The sequence below is a fragment of the Rhipicephalus microplus genome, chromosome 2, assembly GCF_043290135.1.
Source record: "Rhipicephalus microplus isolate Deutch F79 chromosome 2, USDA_Rmic, whole genome shotgun sequence".
Taxonomy (NCBI): domain Eukaryota; kingdom Metazoa; phylum Arthropoda; class Arachnida; order Ixodida; family Ixodidae; genus Rhipicephalus; species Rhipicephalus microplus.
In genome coordinates, this window is record NC_134701.1 from 298,034,718 (window position 1) to 298,056,003 (window position 21,286).

The window sequence follows — 21,286 nt, forward strand, 5'->3', positions numbered from 1 at the left end:
GGGGGTTGCACGAACTTTGTTGCACCGATAGTTTTTGACACTGGCTGCTTGATCACATTGATGGTAATTGATAAACCACCCATGTCTTTCTGAAAGGAAAGAACTGAGGGTTCTTCGTTACACAGAGACTGTGCACTGATGCTGACTTTTCATTACTGCCCTTGATTCTAGTGATGTAATGAACGCAGGTTGCGCACGGGTAATGTGCAATAAGCAGGCCCACTCGTTACACTATTCGCATTGTGCGACGACTTGTTGTTCTTTCGCTGCTGTAAAACGCTTTATAAGTCATATTAACGCGATTGCTTTCCCAACATCAAGCCTGCCTAAGGCAAGTTTGACAACAAGTCATAAGCACTGGTGTAGCTCAGTAATATAATACTGGGCTGGCACCCAGCGGACCCGGGTTCGAGCCCCACTGTGCCATTGACGCGTTTTTTTTTCCCTATTTCGTGCAATGTGGTTACAAACACTGTCAGCGGCGGCGGACAACATGCAACTGCACGTGACCCGAAAAGTGATCTCATAACAGCTTTCGCTGTAATATGCATACAAGAAGGCATAAACAGACCTTGACACCCCCCACCAAATGCGTAATCAATAATCCTGTAGATACGTAATCTCAGCATCTGTGAGAGCGATTGAAGGTTGGCTTATGCACCTGTCTCTAGCTTTTATGATTTTATGCACTTCGGCGATTTCATGTGTGCACTGGTCTCTGTGCCTCATTAATACAGTGGTTTGCCTCATTAATACACTGTGCCTCATTAATACAGTGGTTAATACAGAGTGGTCTCTGTGCCTCATTAATACAGTGCACTCGACTGTGCAGCCGCACTGCCAGCAATGGAGGGCAAGATGTTGGGATGGTGTATCTTTCAGAGAGCTAGCACGCTCCTTTAGAGGGACGTTGAAGCAACGTCCCGTCTGCTTAATGTCCATGCACCCGCATGTACAACCTTGAATCGCTCATACAGATGCTTAGATTACGTATCTACAGCATAGTTGATTACATGCCTGGGGGGGGTGTCAAGGTTTCTTTATGCTTTCATGTATGCATATATATGACACTTTTCCTCCATTGAACTTTCAGTTGTTTGCGCTTTTTTTGTGCACTTTGTTGTGTTTTTTTTTCCTTTTTGTGCGCGCTGATCGTGATCAGTATGTGCCAAATAGCTCAATTTGCCACTTTACTTTTCCCATAGCGCTCCACGCACCCACAGGGTATTCTGGGATTAGTTGAAAAAGGTCTGTTTTTATACATACTTAGCCAACTCTCGTTTGGTAGCTGGCAACGAATGACTTAATGGGAGTATCCGAGACAGTGTTCACCATATACATGTTCAATATATATAGTTCAATACACTCCAGCCAGTAAGTATGAATGATTCTAAAGGGGCTCTTAAATCCATTTGGTATGGTATATACACAACGAAAAGCTACTGCGAGTTGCCTTGAACTTGCCATTGTTAACTACTAACAACCAGTTCGACAACCGGGATTCACGGACACATGTACATTTTCACCTCCCCATGCTTCTTCCTTATTTTGTTTTTATTTACAAAACACCTGTTCCATCCTCACTTATAGAATTCGCCACAGTCCCCCTTTCCCCACTCTTACACCCAAGTATCCAATGTTGCCCCCCCCCTCCATTGTTAGGATGAAGGAGAGGGTACGAAGTGTAGACACGCAAGCGCTAAAGAAATTAGTTTTGTTCTAGCCTTGATGAAGACAAGTCCACTTGTCGAAACATCGGCTCGACAGAACCACTGTTTACGGTTTTTTCATCGCAAGCTTCAATGTTCCCCATCCTACCATTATGTGGTGGTTTGTCACTCAATTGTTGCCTGTCGATGTTTGCCAGAATACAAGAATTAAAAGGGCCCTTATTCCGACGAGTTTTGGCACGGCGTAGAGTGAATGCCACATACCATGACCAAATAACATTTCTTCGGCAGTAAGATGGCAAAAGAAGCATCTGAGGTCCCATCATGGAGAGCTCAGCTGAGGTGGCAGACTTTCAGTGGCCTGGTGGACTTTAGACGTTCCAGGATGGCCGAATGTTAGAAAATAGTGAGTGCGTGCACGAGAGCCACGTGCCCTGAGGTAGCTAGTGAAAGGGGACGATAATGTTGACAGAAACACTCATGCGCGTTTCGCTTGTGTGGCATTTGTAGCCTACATGGCATGTTGATTATTCTGTGTTAGTAAATTATTTTTTTTTATTTGAAGGTCTTGTGTGCTTCAAAGATGCCGCGATGACAACAAAATGATTAAGTACTATTAGTATGTACATTTGCTGATTAAGTAATAATAATTACAGAAGCGTTGTGCCAGCGGACGCACAGTTCGTCTGCCCTCGGTGGCGGCGGCCAACTCTCGTCGCTGCAGCGGGGCACTGGCGGCAGGAGCTCATTCAGTGGAGTCGTCTGCACTGTGTTTGGAGCCTCGGGATGCCTCGGCCGTTTCCTGGTCAACAAGCTGGGTTAGTAATAGCAAACACTACATCTTCTGCATGGCAATTTATTATCACAAGCATGGCGCATCTGATGACTTGGAAAATTCCTGACAAGGTGGGAAAAACATCCAGCTGAACTTGTGGAGCACCGAAGTGGTGACCTTAGCAAACAGCGATTCTACCGAAGTGCTGTTTCTCCGTAACGAGATTAGGTTGTCATCGTAGTTCGACGACCCTGCAGGGGCGCCTGCACAAGCACGCATTTGGTAAGTGGCGCCACCACGAACCTGAGCCAATGGAGGGTTTTGACCCCCTTTCATGCTTAGCCGTGTGGGGTCTTGCCATGTCCGAAGAAAAGGGGATAGTGAAGGTTGAGCTAATGCTGGGTGATTAGACCTTTAAAGGCCAACTCCGACGATTTTTTGAGGTCAGTGGATCTCAATAAAATTCACTGGTTACGTTCATTTGTACATTTGCATTATTCATGCCAAATTACAAACTTGAGAGTTCCACAGATTCTTTTCAAATGAATTTTATACCTTACCTCAAAATGCTCACCTTACTGCCAGTATTAATGACAACATTGTGTGTGTGACATTCAGTTTTGCCTGGCGGAAGTGACGAACTGATGTGCCACTGCAGCATCTGCTTGTCTGCTATGGATTGTGTAGGTTTGGCTGGAACTTTCTTGGTTGAGCGTGCGATCTCCTTTTAGTGTTGGTAGGCGTGCGATAGGTGCCAAGTGGTGTTGCGTTGTGAGCCACACACAATTCACCATTTATTCACATAGCAGTGTAAGCGTTTTAGCTGATCGCCTCGGACGGCGTGGGCAGGTAGTGCCATGTGGCAGGCATATGCGCAATCAGGCTGGTTCCAGCAGCGTCAGGCAAATCATTAGGTTACCCATAAAAGCACACTCGATTGGGATTCGGTTTTGGTATTGCGTTTTTTGAGTAATTAAAACTTATTCTCAAATTTTTTTCGCATTTCAGTTATCGGGCACACGAGAAGAGTGTCTAAAGAATACAAAAACACCATTATTCTGACATGGTTAAAAAATCGCCGGAGTTGGCCTTTGAGACCCTCCGGCAGAGGCAACACTCCCCTTTCACATAGACAGCACCTCTGGGCTGACCCACCCGGGAACCCGACAGTTGCCGTTTTCTGTCCCTCTCTCCATATCTTCGTCTTTCTCTCCTTTCGCCTTTGCTGTTTTCTACTCCCTTCCATTTACTTTCGTGTTTCATGGCGGCAAGGGTTAACCTTTTGTAGCTATACTTCTTTGCATAAACCATATTTGGTTTATGGTGACCCCGCTACTAACTGCAGTGGATGATCACCGCGAGTTCACACTTAGCGAGCCACAGGGCCGCGACTCCGTCACTTACTCCCGTGTAGCGCACCGCTCCGCGCGCTCAACTAATAAGGCGTTTAGTGTGGCGGGGCAAAACAGACAGTGTTACAATACAGAAATACACAACACTTCATTGCCTTAAGCGGCACCCCGAACAACAGTACAACGTCCGCTCCCGAAACGCGGTTGCAAAGGCACCCGCACGCGGACGTTCACAATAACGGGAAAACCGCGAGCACGTCGCAGCTGGCAATGGCGAGCTTTGACACGCCGGTCGGGAAAACGTCCCTCGCGGCTATGCTGCGCACTCTCACGATAGCCAATGGGCCTGGTCGCGAGTGTTAGGGCAAACCTCGTACGCGTAGGCCTACGGCAAGTGCGGCTCGTTGTGGTACGACCACTTCAAGCACTAGGCACCACTCTGGGCTTAGCATACGCTACCGAAGCCAGCACTCAAGTAAACACGCCTGCCGAGGTGTCAAAGGCCACCCCAGGCAGGCTACAGTCCGGCGATTCCCAAAGGGAACGCGGACGAAGGAAAACACGTGCTTAGCCGGCGCCGACCACGGAGAAGAGAGTCAGCTCCCTCGGCGCGCACGTAACTCGTGCTGCCCGCACGTGGCGCCATCTATCGCCACGTGTCGTTAGCAGAGCAGAAAAGCAAAAGGGTGTGGCCGTGGGGCGGAATGCCCGCGAAATGGTCGCGGGTGCGTCTCAAATCCCCACAGGGTATACAGTAATACCTCGTTAACTCAAAGTTGTAAAAACCAGAAAAAAATTTCGAGATAGATTTTCGAAATAAGCAAAGTTGCATTAATCGCTGGGAAAAACGAGCGCTTTTCAGAAAAGTTTGTTATAGGGCCTGGTGAGCGGCCCTTTAAGATAATGTTCTGTCTGTTTTGTTCTTCCTGTTTTCTTTTGTTTTTCTTTTTTTCTCTTATTGCTGTGAACATATATATGCTTTATTTATATGCCAACTTTTGTTTACTTATCCTTATTTTGTTCTATACTTGCACTGTTGCTTCATCTTTTTTATATTTTTATGTTGTTTTTCTCGTGTCGCTCCTGCTTTGGCTCTTACTTGAGCCTGCAGTATGTCATAAATAAATAAATCTAATGCCACCTTTCAATTTAGCCAATGTGACGGGCGTGAAAACTGCTGCCTGCTGTCAGTTGCTTGAGCTCGTCTGTGTATTTGTTGATGGATTGTTGTAGCATCAATATTCGGCTCTGTTGAGATGATTGAAGTTTTAAACATGCTTCAAACAGCACATGTTGCTGCTTGTTTTACCGGGTTTGTGGTCATTTTGCAACGATGTGAACGGCCTCGATATTTTCGTAACTCTTTGAGTTTCTCAAGTTAAAGGGAAAGTAGAAAGAAAAAGAAAAGTCCAACTGGTTTTACTGCAAGCCTCGATGCTCACAGCCTACATACACTGTGATGAACAGTAAGCCTCCCATTCAAATTAGCGCCACAAAAAGCCATGAGTGGTTAAAGGGGGTAAATTTAGCAGGCAAATAACTAAGGCCTGTGACTGTATGCAGCACCCAGTTTGTGTACAAATGCAGCAACTTCCAGGTTTGCAGTTGTGGGGGTGCTGACACCCCCCCCCCCTGTAAAGTTGTCTGCGTCGCGTGGCGCACATGTCTCGCCCCAAGGCTTTATTTCGGTGGTGACCACCGTCGAACGATAGATGGCGTTGTGTTCGCTTTGAGTACCATTGTTGGTAGAGTGGTAGCGCTGGTGGTGGCCCCTGGCGGAAGACGGGCCTTGGTAGTGGGCGAGAGTTGAGCGAGCCTCTTCTGCGCATGGCGGCTGCCGCGAACGGTTGTCTGTCGCGTGGGCCCCCCGGTGCTTGGCACCGCGGGCTTCGCGCCGGGGTCCCACGTGGAAGGTCAGGCGTTGGCGACGCCGCCTTGGGTATGTGTTAGTGTGTTGGGTGTGTTAGTGTCTGTTTATCATGTCATTGTGTGTTTAGTGTGTCACTGCGTTATGTTGTTTGTATGGTTTAGTGTTAATTGAAATTGATGTATCATTCGGCGGACGATATCGTCGTCTAAATTAGTTAATAAAGGTATGTATGTTTAGTACCTTTGTACCGACCGTGTCCACTGTGTCCGTTCACTCCAAGAGCGTGGCGTGGCGATGCGCTCGTTCCTCTCGCTGAGACCCCACACTGGCTGCCCAACGTGGAGCTCTTGGAGAATCGGACGATGGTTTTTGCGGTTCGGTACATAAATTTTGTTAGAGCCGGAGTAGAGTAGGCCTAGGGGGGACTTCTTTGCTAGCGTCGGTGGTGTGCTTTGTTGAGAAGCGAGGAGATTGGTTTTGTAACGTGTTTCAATTTGTCGGCAGGTTGACTTTCTATTTATTTTTTTTTTGCTCGCAAGTGTTATGATTTTTTGTTGTTGTTAGTTTTCAAAAACGTTGTTGAATTAGGACGAGAGCCATGCGGTCTGCATCCTGGGGTGAGCAAGGCCTAGAGCCCGTGGTTTGTAGGCCAGGCCCGAAGCGAGTGAGTACGGAAGCCTCGTGGGTGGTCCGATTTTCTGTGAATAGCTTCTTCTATCTCTTTGGGCTCAGGGAGCCGGGCCTCGTTTCTGACTTGTATTGCGGCTCGACGCCGAGGCGTCGTGACACCGCCCGGGGCGGTGGACGCCGGTCGCTCGGTAAGCTGCTGTGTGCGGCGAGCGATAGGGCCACCTCACAGAGTGGACGTCTCCTCGCGGCTGCCTCTTCTGCGCCTAGGCTGGGTGGATGCCGGTTGTTGTCGAGCGACTCATTAGGCCTAAGGCTCTGCGCAGCCGCCTGTCGCACGTGGCACAACTAGGTGGATCGTGGCGTTGAGGTGTTGCGCTCTGCTTCCCTCACTTTTTTTTTTTAATCTTGCGATGCAAGGGTTAGGAAAAGTGATTTTTGTTTTATTTTGATGGGCGTCTCGGCCGCCACCGATGTATTAGCTAGCAGTACTGACCACCGTACCACGTGGCTGAAAAGCCTGAAGCTCCCTCCCTAGGCCGCGCTCCATTGTTTCTTTCGAGTTTTGTTTTTTGTTGATGTATTCAGCGGGAGGGATGTCATCCACGGCCGGCTGTCCTGCACATCGTCAGCGTCACTGGCCAGGAATGCGGTCGTGAGGTCGCGCGATGGAGATGCCTGGGACCTGCGCAACTGCCTGCAGTCCGGCGCCCTCGCGAGTGCTGGTCGCAACTGCAAGACGTGTCGGCGCTAGCGACGGATCGTCGCGCCGACGGCAACGTTGCTGTTGCGGGGCCGGTACTGAGGTGAAGTCTAGCCGGACAGTGCAGCAGTGTCGACCAGCGGCGGTGTCGTGGTGCAAGGACATTATGGTCGTGCGATATGATTTTTTTTTTTGTTAAAGCTTGTGTAGCTAATTTCTAATTTCGGGATATGGTTTCATTTAAGGTTGGGAAAATGTGGGGGTGCTGACACCCCCCCCCTGTAAAGTTGTCTGCGCCGCGTGGCGCACATGTCTCGCCCCAAGGCTTTATTTCGGTGGTGACCACCGCCGAGCGATAGATGGCGTTGTGTTCGCTTTGAGTACCATTGTTGGTAGAGTGGTAGCGCCGGTGGTGGCCCCTGGCGGAAGGCGGGCCTTGGTAGTGGGCGAGAGTTGAGCGAGCCTCTTCTGCGCGTGGCGGCTGCCGCGAACGGTTGTCTGTCGCGTGGGCCCCCTGGTGCTCGGCACCGCGGGCTTCGACCCGGGGTCCCACGTGAAAGGTCAGGCGTTGGCGACGCCGCCTTGGGTATGTGTTAGTGTGTTGGGTGTGTTAGTGTGTGTTTATCATGTCATTGTGTGTTTAGTGTGTCACTGCGTTATGTTGTTTGTATGATTTAGTGTTAATTGAAATTGATGTATCATTCGGCAGACGATATCGTCGTCTAAATTAGTTAATAAATGTATGTATGTTGTGTGCTGTGTACCGACCGTGTCCACCGTCTTCGTTCACTCCAAGAGCGTGGCGTGGCGAGACGCGCGTTCGCCTCGCTGAGACCCCACACAGTTTTTGCGTTTAGTTCGTCAGCTCAACATGGTCGCTGTGCAAACAGTACCAGAACTAAATTAACAATGCGTTCTTCCTCTAGAGTAAAATGAAAGGACTGGTTTCAAAACGTTCATCATATCATTACACATCTGGAGCATTTGCAAAGTGCCTACAATGCGTTCACATCTGGAGCAATTTATGTTCGGTCTTGCTTGCTGATGGCGCTTTTTTTTTCTGCCCCGTCGCACCATGCTATCTTTTGTACTTCTCAAACACCAAAACGTAGAATAGTAAGGGGAATGTCACCTCATAAACGGGAAAATTGCGTATTAAAACTGGTGTAATTCGCTAGTTACTTGCCGAATCCATTCTCTTGATATTTTGTTGATGTTCTTTTATTCAAGAAAACAGCCTAAAATCTTATTGCGAGTAATATGACGTGCCTCTATTGGTGATTGTGCTAAGCTATTGAAAAACAACAATTTTTTTCGTCTGCTTATTCTACAGCGTGCTTTTAAATGAGATGAACAAGCTTCAGACAGAATGTAATGCAAGCAAAACTTTAAGGTAAAGCGTATCTCTGGAAATGTTTCTGACATTACTGAGAAATTTGTACTAAGGCTCTTGCTATAATACTTTTCCAACATGACACCATGCGTTGCGCGCGATCACGCACAGCCAGTAATGTGAAGAGTGTAGTGCTGTCGTCTTTTTTTTTTGATGAATCCTAGGTGGCATCACTTATACTAACACTAGTAACCCGCTAACGGAGGGTGCTAATGAGTATTTAGAGGTGTGTGTGCACATATGTATATATATATATATATATTTATATATATATATATATATATATATATATATATATATATATATATATATATATATATATATATATATATATATATATATATATATATATATATATATATATATATATATATATATATATATATATATATATATATATATATATATATATATATATATATATATATATATATATATATTGTGGGCATTTAGTATACCAATCCTCTTCATCTGTGCATTATCATCATTATCATGTGTTGCTCATGCATCTTCATCGTTGTCACGTATCATCATCATCTTGGTTCGTTCATCTCAGCTTTCGGCTGCCGGTTCCTCGGGCCTAATAAAGGCCTTCAAAACCAAGTCTTCATACGTGGTGGAGCGTGCTGTTAGATCCCTCGTCATCCTCTCGACCACTCTACCCCCTGGAGCTACGTTCAGGTCGCCGCTTGGGCCAGGTGTCCGGAAATATGTCCCACCAAGAAGAGGTCGGTGCTGCAACCGTTCCCACTCCGCCACCACGTGCCGCGCTTTTTCACGTCATTAAGAGCCTCCAGCGTGAGCCCCATCCCTTCGCTGGTATGCGCGGGGAAGATGTGGAGGAATGGCTGGACGATTTCGAACGTGGCGGCGCTGCTAACCGGTGGGATAACACCTACAAACTCGCTTAAGTGTCATTCTACCTCACGGGTGTCGCGAAGACGTGGTTCCTCAACCACTTCATCGACATCCCCGACTGGTCAGCCTTCAAAGATCAGCTTCGCCATGTCTTTGGCACACCGACTGTTTGTTCGGCTCTCGCAAAGAAAGCTCTCGCGACTAGGAAACGGCACATCGGGGAGTCGTATACATCCTACATCGAGGATGTCCTTTCACTTTGCCGCCGGGTTGAAACCCCAATGACAGAGTCAGACAAGGTACGCCAGCTTCTTAAGGGGATTGCACCCGTCGCATTCAATGCCCTTGCAATCCAGAATCCGGCTACTGTTACTGACGTTGCGACAACCTGTCAGCGCCTGGAAGAACTCGAGTATATGCGCCTACAACCGCACAGTGACGCGGCCCGTATTATGGCAGATCCAAACCTACGAGACATAATAAGAGTGATTAAACGCGAAGAATTAGAATCAATGGGATTCACACTACCTTCAGTGTGTCCCATTCAGTCTTCCTCAACGTCATTGCGGGATGTCATTAGGGAGGAGCTCACGTCCATGACCCACATGGCCCACCTGCAACCCACTGTCGCTCGTACTCTCCCATCGTTCTCGCATGCCGTCGCCGCACCATCAGGCACCGTCAGCTCGACGTCGCCGCCACCAACGTACGCGTCGGTTGCTGCCGCACCTCCCAGAAGCTTTCCCACGAGCTTTCCATCACCACCGCCTGAGCCATCATCTGTCCCTCTCACTGCTCTCTCTCCCGGTGCATCTAACACAAGCTACTACCCTCCTTATCGATCGACTCGCCCTACGTGCTATTATTGCGGCTATCGTGTTCACATTTCACGCTTTTGCCGCAAGCGCCAGCAAGATGAGCGCCGAGGGTACGAAATACGCGAACGAGGCTATACTGCAGGAGCCTTGTACCAGGGCCGTCGTTGTTCGTCACCGCCGCGTCGGTCTCCATCTCCGCCAGCATCCGGTGAACTACGCAGTAGTCATCGATCAACCAGACGCCGTTCACCATTGCCCTACCTCCGCTCCTCTTCTCCTCTTCAGCCTGCTTTCCTCGCTTCTGATCGGCGTCTGGAAAACTAAGCGATGCAGTTTTTGGAGGACAAACTGCATTCCAACACAGTACTCCAATTCCTCCAGTGCGCCCTTACAATACGATTGCAGTCTCAGTTGAGGGAGTGGATGTTGATGCTTTGGTGGACGCTGGGGCTGGGTTTTCTATTATTCGTGCTGATTTGTGTACCCGTCTTCGAAAAGTCACGTCGCCTTATGATGGACCAACACTGGTTACAGCCCAGGGAACAATGATTCGCCCTTCTGCTCTCTGTACTGCCCGTGTGCCAATCGACGACATTCTTCATCATATACAATTTGCTGTGCTATCTCCGTGCTCCCACGAACTCATTTTAGGCTGGGACTTTCTTTCATCTGCTTCCGCGGCTATTTGTTGTGCACAATGTGTCGTCCATCTTACTGACACAGACCACTTGCTTAGTGACGAAACCTACAGGCCACTTCGACTCATGGCTGCTGTAGACATCGAGTTACCCCCAAATGAACATCAATTAGTCACTGTTTTGTCCAACGACGTTGACCCTGGTGACATTTTGGTCACTCCATCGCCCCGTTGCCTTAATAAAGGCATAGCTCTCGCATCAGGTGTGGCTCGCTTCAACAATGGATCAGCTGTCCTCGCTGCTACGAACACCACACCAGATAAAATTTTACTGCCGCAAGGCACTACTGTCACCTGCGTTGCCGATCTGGAGCCTGTGTGCGTAGTGCCTCTTACTCCTGCCTCCCCTAAAGGTCATCCTGGAGATCATGCTGCTTCCTCGGCCTTTACAGCAGCCATCAACAAGGACTTGACAGACTCGCAGAAGCAGCAGCTGCTTGATTTGTTGTAAAAGCATGCAAACTCTTTTGACGTTCATTCATCCAGCCTGGGCCAGACAACTGCTACAGCACATCGTATTCAGACCGACGGAACATCCATTGTGCATCGTCGTCCGTACCGCGTCTCCCTAGCCGAACGAAAAATCATTGAGGAAAACGTAGACGATATGCTGCAACGGGAGATAATCCGACCCTCAACCAGTCCTTGGTCGTCTTTAGTGGTTCTGGTGCATAAAAAAGACGGTTCCGTACGATTTTGCGTCGATTACCGAGCGCTCAATAAGATCACTAGGAAGGACGTATACCCCATGCCACGTATCGACGACGCCCTCTATTCCTTACAAGGTGCTGAATTCTTTTCAAGCCTCGACTTGCGTTCTGGCTATTGGCAAATCCCCATGCACGAAGATGACAAAGAAAAAACTGCGTTTGCAACCCCGGATGGCCTATACGAATTCAATGTTATGCCGTTTGGTCTATGCAATGCGCCCGCAACTTTTGAGCGCTTGATTAACACCGTGCTGCGTGGCCTGAAATGGAAGGCTTGCCTATGTTACCTCGATGACATTGTTGTCTTTTCATCGACGTTTCCTCAACATCTGCAACGCTTGGACGAGGTCCTGACTTGCCTTGCGGGCGCTGGTCTTCAAATTAACACCAAGAAGTTCCATTTCGCCAGCAGATCTATCAAGGTCCTCGGTCATGTTGTGAGCAAGGACGGAATTCGTCCAGATTCTGAGAAAACAACAGCGGTGCTTCGCTTTCCTCGCCCTGACAAGCCGAAAGATTTGCGAAGTTTTCTTGGTCTCGCCTCTTACTTTCGGCGATTCATACAAAACTTTGCCTCCATAGCCGCACCACTCCATAAGCTACTTGCTTCTGGTACGCCCCTTCAGTGGTCTTAGGAATGTGAATCGGCTTTCGACAGGTTGAAGAGTGCCCTCACGACTGATCCTGTACTTTCTCATTTTCACGATGGTGCACCGACCTTCCTCCATACAGACGCTAGCGGCCACGGTTTAGGAGCCGTCCTCCTCCAGCGCGACAACTCTTCGCGAGAGCGAGTCGTTGCGTACGCCATCCGCGTCCTCTCCCCAGCCGAGAGGAACTACACGATCACCGAGAAGGAGTGCCTCGCCATCGTTTGGTCAGTGCAGAAATTTCGTCCCTATCTTCACGGCTGCCATTTCACCATTGTGACCGACCACCACGCTTTATGTTGGCTTTCGACACTCAAGAACTTGTCGGGACGCCTCGGCCGCTAGATTCTACGCCTACAAGAGTATGATTTTGACATTGTATACAAGTGTGGCAGAAAGCACAGCGACGCCGATGCTCTTTCTCGCTGCCCACTACCAGCGGCTCCCCCCAGCGTTTCCGCAATCACTTTGCACAACACACCCTCGGAGTCCACGTCTACGGCGGTTTCCTCTCTCGCTTCTATGGACCAACTGCCTTCGGACGACCCGCACGATTTTTCTTCTCGACAGCTGGCTGACCCATACTGTCGACGTATTATAGGCTACTTCACTGGCAGTTCCCGTCCACCTAATGCGAGGCTGCGTCGCCAACTCTCGCAGTTTAAGCTGGACAACTCGGTGCTGTACCGCAAAATTTACCATCCTGACGGTCAGCGCTGGGTTCCCGTTCTACCCCGATCGCCTCGGTCCGAACTCCTCAGAGCACTTCATGACCATCCGACGGCTGGTCACCTTGGTTACCACAAAACCTACGATCGCCTTCGAAGTCGGTCTTATTGGCCAGGTATTACCACTAGTGTAGCTCGGTACGTTGGGTCCTGCACTACCTGCCAATGTAGAAAACTACCCACATCTGCTCCAGCCGGTACACTACAGCCTCTTTCATGCCCAGCCACACCATTCGAAGTTGTAGGCATCGATCTTTATGGCCCCCTTCCAGTCAGTGCTGCTGGAAACCGATGGATAGTAACAGCCGTTGACCATTTGACGTGCTACGCCGAGACGGCATCCGTCACTACCGGTTCAGCTTCTGAAATTGCCGACTTCATCCTCCGAGCCATTATACTGCGTCATGGTGCTCCACGTGTGATGCTCAGCGACCTTGGAAGGGCCTTCCTCTCACAACTAGTGAACGAACTTCTTCACGTCTCGGGCACAACTCACAAGACTGCCTCTAGTTATCATCCCCAAACTAACAACCTCACTGAGCGATTCCACCGCACTCTTGCTGACATGATCGCCGCCTACATTCAACCAGACCACAAGGACTGGGATGTAGTTCTACCATTCGTCACTTTCGCCTACAATACGGCTATTCAGCGGACAACCGGCTACTCACCATTTTATCTAGTTTATGGACGCTCCCCTACTTCTTTCCTGGACGTCTCTTTCTTTACCTGCCATGCGGATTTATCTCCATCCTCTTCAGAGGAATACGTTTTACGACTCGCAGAGAGCCGCCAACGTGCTCATATAAACACTGAAGCCCGACAGCAAGACAGAAAGCTGGTTAATGATGAATTGCATCGTGCTTTATCCTTTCAACTGGAGACGAAGTGCTCCTTTTGACGCCTATTCGCACACCTGGTTTGTGCGACAAATTCCAGACACGATTTATCGGGCCGTACACAGTTCTTGAAGAAACTTCACCAGTGAATTATCGCGTGACGCCACTTGTAGCCCCAGCAGATCGCCGTTATCGAACTACTGAGGTCGTCCATGTCTCCCATATGAAGCCCTTCATGCGACGTTCTTTGTCCCCTTGACTTGCCGCGGCCAGGCTGGCCGCTTTCACGTGGGGGGAATCAGTGTGGGCATTTAGTATATCAATCCTCTTCATCTGTACATTATCATCATTATCATGTGTTGCTCATGCATCCTCATCGTTGTCGCTTATCATCATCATCTTGGTTCGTTCATCTCAGCTGTCGGCTGCCAGTTCCTTGGGCCTAATAAAGGTCTTTAAAAACCAAGACTTCATACTATATATATATATATATATATATATATTGTCATGACCAGGAAAGACGCTGGCGCTTCGGCGCGCGGGTAGCTAGAGCAAAGAAGAGAAGAACGAAGTCAGAATAAGAACAGCTGGCCCTGGACCGGGTGTTGTCTCTTGTTCTCTGTCTCACTCATCGCAATGGCGCAGTCGACGAAGAAGAAGTCTTACGTCCCGGCTTCGTCATCCAGGACAGCCGTGATAAGCGCCGCTTGAGAACGGCGTCAAGGCCTCCTCGGTGGCTGCAGTACACAAGGGACGCCGTCCACGCGTCCTTGGCTATGCATTCTGCCGTCAGCGCAAGCCGACAAGTGAACCCTCTGCGGGAAACCACGAGTACGTGTCTTCGTAGTTCGTCGGCAGTGCGGGCTTCTCCATCCAGGAACGCCGTTCACGCTTTTTCGGCGATGGAGTCAACAACCCAGCCGCCGCTTCAGCTGCCCATCGGACCATCAGTGGACGATGTCCATGCCTCCTCTGCTGTACCAGGGCATCACCCAATGGACACTATGCTACCACTTTGCGGCCATAATACGCAAGGGCTCCTGTTCTTTGGGAATGCTGTTCAAGCTTCCCACGACCTGCATTCCCTGTCCGGTACTCTTCCAACACATAAGTCGCCAAGAAACGCTGTTCATGCTTCCTTGGACATGCGTGTCACCACCGTGAGTACTACTAGAACCAGGTACTTCACGGACGCGAATCAAAGCGGTTCTGAAGCCTCATGCGACAGTGCCATGGAGCTGCGGCGTACCATCGCACTGCTCCATGCCGAGACTAACAAACTGACAGCGTTGATCGCTGAGCGAGCTCCTACAATGTTGCCAGTATTGTATGACATTAACGCAGTGTTGGATGTAGCTGCCTCACACGACCTTGAGGCAAGCACACCGAAGCAACGGAGGGAGCTTCGGTCTTCCCTGTCGAGCTCTCACACCAGCTCGACTGCTTCGCGTCGGTGATCTCTGCGTTGCCACCTGCCACCTCACAATCACCAGCTGTCTGCGAACTACCGGAATTCCACGGGGTCCGGAACGACGCCGACAGCTGGGTGGCAACCGTCAACGCGATAGCAATGCGCGAGGCCTGGACGGAATCTCAGAAATGCGTGTCACCACCGTGAGTACTACTAGAACCACGTACTTCACGGACGTGAACCAAAGCGGTTCTGAAGCCTCGTGCGACAGTGCCGTGGAGCTGCGGCGCATCATCGCACTGCTCCGCGCCGAGACTAACAAACTCACAGCGTTGATCGCCGAGCGAGCTCCTACAATGTTGCCAGCATTGTATGAGATTAACGCAGTGTTAAATGTAGCTGCCTCATACGACCTTGAGGCAAGCACACCGGAGCAACGCAGGAAGCTTCGGTCTTCTCTGATCGAGCTCTCACACCAGCTCGACTGCTTCGCGTCGGTGATCTCTGCGTTGCCACCTGCCACCTCACAATCACCAGCTGTCTGCGAACTACCGGAATTCCACGGGGTCCGGAACGACGCCGACAGCTGGGTGGCAACCGTCAACGCGATAGCATTGTGCGAGGCCTGGACGGAATCTCAGAAATGGACCGTGGCTGTAGACCGTCTTCGGGAAGGTGCAGCAGTGTGGCATCTGTATGAAGGCTTCAAGCAGCAGTCCTGGGTAGAGTGGAGCTCCAAGCTTATAGCTGCTTTTGGCCGGACACTCTCCGATCTCCCACCACTCAGTCCAACCTGACCGGTGCCGAGGATGGAGTTCAAGAAGGGTTCCTTCTCGAGGCTCCAGCTGAGCACTCCAGTTCTCCACATGAGCTTCCAGACTCGTCGCTGGTACCGGACCCAAATTCGTGTCAGCCATCGGCCACCCCGTCCTCTTTCGTGGGGGGAGATACAGAGGGGCACAGGGTAGCTGGACCCTCTGGACCCTCTGTAACAAGGAGCGACAGAGATGGCGGCGCAGAGGCTCCTGCGTCAAATCATGATGCCCAAGCATCGCAGCCTGTCCAGAACGCCGACGGCAATGAAGACTAGCGCCCCAAACTGTACCAATGGAATTGCCTGCTAAGCGTGCTGCGAGCGCCACGAAATAGCCATGGTCACCAACCAGAGTGTTCGACAGCCCCGCAAGGTGGGTCATCGCGTCCACGAGAGGGACCCCACAGACGCAGCCAATATGATGACAGCTTCACAGAATCTCTTGCCGCTGATTGCAAGACCGGCCGTGAATTATGTTTTCTGCCACACATCACAGAAGTTGCGTACCCACTCTCGACACCAGTCAAGACACCTAGCGGGTCTTTTGGGATACGCTTTCGGCAACCCTTGTCCGGCATTTTACGCCAGCCGCTGATTTTGCGGCCCATCCGAAGCGCGCTGTCAGGTACATGTTTGGCTGCTTCCCACAGAGAGTTTCTGCATGGCCGAGACCGACCAAAACAATGCAGCCAGTCTCGACTTCCCGATAGACTTGTGGCAGACTCCGGCACCCAGCAGGGTTCCAGCATGGCTGAGGCCGACCTCCGAGATGCAGCCAGTATCGACCACCAGATCTACTTCTGGCAGATACCCGGACCAAATCGCAGCATGGCCGAGAGCGTCGGCCACAACGGGGCAGCCAGTGCCGGCCGCCTGAGTCTACAGCACTCTTTCAAGAGACATCGTGGTGTGCAAAAAAGCGACCGGCTCGAGGCAGCCAGTGCCATCTACCGGAGACGCTTCCCCCAGACCGTCGCTTTATGTTGCATTGTGGTCTGGGCTGACCACCACGATGCAGCCAACCTTGCCCACCAAAACTTTGCCGCCAGCTGCGCGCACGCGCAGTCGTGGCCGAGTGTCATGACCAAGAAAGACGCTGGCGCTTCGGCGCGCGGGTAGCTAGAACAAACAAGAGACGAACGAAGTCAGAATAAGAACAGCTGGCCCAGGATTGGAGAGCGAGGGGGTATGAATTAATGCTACTGGAGGCTCTTGGTGTCTAGCCCAGCTGAACGTCGCATTCTCCTTTCGTTGCACACGACATGGTGTCAAAAGGAGAATCTGCATCATAGTAAAAATGCCCTTGGGCGAGAAGAACACCTAGGACAGCGAACTAACTGCGGCGACTGGTGGGAAAGCCATGGTCGCTTGGCCTAACTTAGTTTGGCAACTGGTCTTCATGTGGTGAACGATGAAGTTCGCATCAGAATGCTGCTCTACTGCATAGGAACTAAGTCTCTGGACATTTTGCGTTCATTCTAATTACGCGACGAAGACTATGCAAAGTACAACGTCAACATCAGTAAGCTCGACGGATACCTCATACACCCCGCCAAATAGCTGTACGAGAGCCTAAGGTTCCACCGACGTGTTCAACAGGCAGGCAAGACAGCTGACACGTTCTTCACGGCACTGGGGAATATGGTGAAACGCTGCAATTACTCTGCACGGGACGTAGAGGAGTGACTGGTCCGCCACCGTATCGTTGGCCTTCGTGACACGAAGTTATCGGATAAGCTATGCCGCAATCCAAAGCTTACGTTAGATGAAGCACTCATTTGTGTCCGTCAAGTGGAAGATGCAGAGAAGAAAAGAGCAAATCTTTCAGCGAGTTCGCCAGCGGCAATAATGCATCCCGAAGCGATAAACGTGGACGCAGCAAGAGGTGGGCAATGCAGTTGCCCCATTGATGCACATTTCTTCCCCTTGTGGATTTTGTAGCCGTTCCTTGCATCCACGCCCAGAATGTCCCGCACCCCGGGCAACATGCAACAAATGTGGAAAGAAGGGCCATTTCACAGTGGTTTGCCGGGCTAGCAAGCACTTTTCTATTGTGGAATTGGGTGCTGTGAGTTCTAAGAGTGAAGCGCGGGCCAAGTTCGTCTATGTTAAAGTGGACGGTAGGCCTTTACGTTTCGGAGTTGACAATCGCCCTGAGGTAGCAGTCGTCCCCAATACATTTCCTGGACTTCCATCATACCTTGAGGCGCCAGAAGGGAAACTCTCGGGACCTGCGTGACAATCATTGTACGTGCTGGGAACGTTCGTCGCCACTCTGCAGTGGAAGAACAAGTCGTTAACTCAACGACTACTTTACGGGCTTTAGTCACAGGTCACGCCATTTCTTGGGTTTCCAGCTATCTAGGAGCGGGGGGGGGGGAAAGGGGGTCAATTTCGTGGATTCAGTTGTCAAGACTTAAGGCAACCAGGCGGCATCAGACAAGCTTGCTGCTGTCAAGAGCATCGAACCTCCTGTCAACGTTGGTGGCGTCCGCAGGCTATTGGGTATGGTAAACCACGTGGGACCGTGTTTACCAGATCTATCAGAGGTGACTGCTCCCATTCGAGGACTGCTCTGCAAAAAAAGTGACTTGGTGTGGGGACCAGCCCAGCAGGTTGCCTTCCAAAAGTTGATAGACATGATGTCGTCCAACATCTGCATGGCTAACTACCACTCACTGTACCCGACCATCGTAACCCCAGATTCCAGTTCGTTTGGTCTAGGTGCCTTTTTGCTACAAGACCAGCTGTAATGGTAAGGGACGTTCGTCACTATGTTTGTTAATAGCGGACGAGAAAGGATTAACATCAACAATTGATGCGAACAAAAGAAGCTTTATATTGCACACTAGAGAAGGAAGTGACACTTTCTTGTTGATGAGCTGCGCGAACCAATGGCTCTGCGCCTCCTGCGCGGGGAACACGCCCCCAAGCAGCTGCAGCAGCCCGATGAAGGCCAGCGTCGGGTGCGGCAGGTGCGGCGGAAACACGTACTTGTACAGGCACACCTTGTTCTTCTCGGTTTTGTGCACTTCCTGGTCCAGGAATGGGAACGTCGCAGTTTGGGTCCCCGTCGTCCTGACATGATGCGGTCGTCGACGTGCGCGAGGGCAAGGGTGGCACGGCTGGAACGGCTGACGGCACACGGATGCGCTACCGTGTGCAGCGCCATTGAGCCGGACGTTGCGGCCAACCCAGCAGTCAGGGTCGCAACTCCTGAGGTCCAGGATCAGGCCACCGCTCACGAGGACCACACCCGGTAGGCCTCGCCCACGAACCTGCTCCCGGCCACTGCACCCAGGCAGGAGCCGTTTAGCAGGTCTCGGCCTTGGACCTTGTACAGGCTGACGGACTCGACCCCGAACAGGCACACCGGAGCTCGACCTGGCCGACACGTACGGGTCCCACGTCCGGCTCAGGAACGCTGCCAGGAGCTCGTCCTCTCGAGCGGCGCACCCTGAACCTCGCCCGGCTCCGTGGTCCTCTGTACACACGCCCGCGTCTCGCCAGGCAGACATCCCTTGCCGATGTGCGACGCTCTGGTGACACCGGTGCTTGATGGCATGGGTGCGACTACTGAGCAGTCAACCCGCATCGGAGACGCAATGCTCCATGCGGGGAATGGCCAGCCCGTCCAGCGAACAGCTTGCGTCGAGACGCGATGCTTGGCGCAACCGTGACCATTAGCCAGGCCACGTTCATCGCTGTGCCCAGCGGCTGACCGTGGAAACGCCTCGCCGAGATCCGCGATGCCCTCGCCAAGAAAGAGAACAGCAGGCCAGGCCGCGCCCCGAGATGCAGTACTCGTGCCGGCAATGCCGCCCCAGCTGGTAGTTGGACGACAGTAGCGTGGACAGCCGCGTTCCCTGGCCGGAACCTGGATCGCCTGCGTCCGACGCTTCGGCCCGTTGTCTCCCGTCTGCCGCTGCTTCGGCTCGTCCCCAGCCACAAAGCCTGCTGCCACGTAATGATCACACGTGGCCCAATCGTGGCATGCCACTTCTATGGGCCACCGCAAGACATCAGCTGATTGGCGCACAGCTGCCTCGTAATCGCACGTGCCTTGTCCCGCACCTTCGTCGTCGTCGTTTTTTCTCGAATCCTCACACCAGCCAAGCAAAGAGCTCCGAGCCGTGGCCTATGCATCACGCTCCCTCACACTAATAGAGCAAAGGTACAGCCAGGTGGAAAAGGAGGGCTTGGCAGTTGCATGGGCTGTCAATCGGTTTGACGAGTATGTCTGGGGCTTACACTTCATCATCGAGACTGATCACTTACCACTCAAGTCATTGCTTGTTTCCATGGACGTTGACGCTTTACCACCAAGGATTCAGAGGATTCAACTGAAACTCATATGATGTACCAGTACACAGTTCTGTGTGTTCCGGGAAAGCTGCTGGCAACAGCAGATACTCTCTCAAGAGCGTCGGTCGCATCAGCGTCCCCAGTGGAAGAAAACCAAGTGAAGTTGTACATCAGTGAAGTCGTCAGCAACATCGAGAAAGGCACACCAGTTAGCCTTGGAGCGGTTCGTCAGCACCAGTTGATGGATGGCGGGTGCGTTAGCTTCATGAAGTACTGCAGACAAGGTTGGCCCCGAAAAAACAAAAGTTCCATCAACCCTCTCGAAGTATTGGAAGTACCAAAGCGAGCTGACTGTATGCAAGGGACTGCTCCTGAAAGGAGGGTGTTGGATGATTCCGAAGGCTCTGTATAGGGACATGTTGAATCCTTTTCACGAGGGTCATCTGGGAGTTAACTATGTAAGACACGTGCGCGTGATGCTGTTTGGCGGCCTCATATAGGCAAACGTACTGTGTCCATGGTGGAGTCATGTGAACCTTGTGCAACTACCAGGGTCCAGCGTGCCAAGCCTTTGCTGCTAACACCTTCAATGGAGTACCCATAGCAACAAGTGGGTGCAGATTTGTTTTACATGGAGGGACGAAATTTCCTGCTGCTTATGGACTACAATTCATGCTATCCAGAGGTTATCACACTATGCAACACTTCCAGCCAGGCAGTTACAACGGCTATCAAGAGCGTCATGGCTCAATTCGGCATACTGGAAGTGCTTCGAAGTGATAATGGCCCCCAGTTCTCATTACACGAGTTTGCCAGTTTTTCCCAGAACTATAGCTTTTGTCACATCACTAGCAGTTCTGATTACCCTCAATCGAACGGTGCGGTGGAGTGGGCTGTCAAGACTATGAAGGATCTTTTCCGCAAGAGCAACGACCAGTTTTTGCACTGGTGGCGTATCGTAACACATCAGGTATCACTGGGTACTGCCAGTCCCAACTCCTCATGGGGCGAAGGTCACAGACACGCATTCCCAGAGACCAGGGCAAGCTTTTACTGGAACTACCAC

The 21,286-nt window shown here is 51.0% G+C and overlaps 1 protein-coding gene across 4 annotated transcripts in view; it reads left to right on the top strand.

Moving 5' to 3' along the window:
• ND-39 (NADH:ubiquinone oxidoreductase subunit 39) overlaps positions 1-21,286 on the top strand; it is a 179,327-nt gene that overhangs the window by 7,529 nt on the left and 150,512 nt on the right. For all 4 annotated transcript variants that reach the window (XM_075882384.1, XM_037429885.2, XM_037429892.2 and 1 more), the window contains exon 2: positions 2,327-2,488. In XM_075882384.1, the coding sequence (XP_075738499.1) occupies positions 2,327-2,488 (162 nt within the window). The remainder of the gene's footprint in view (positions 1-2,326; positions 2,489-21,286) is intronic.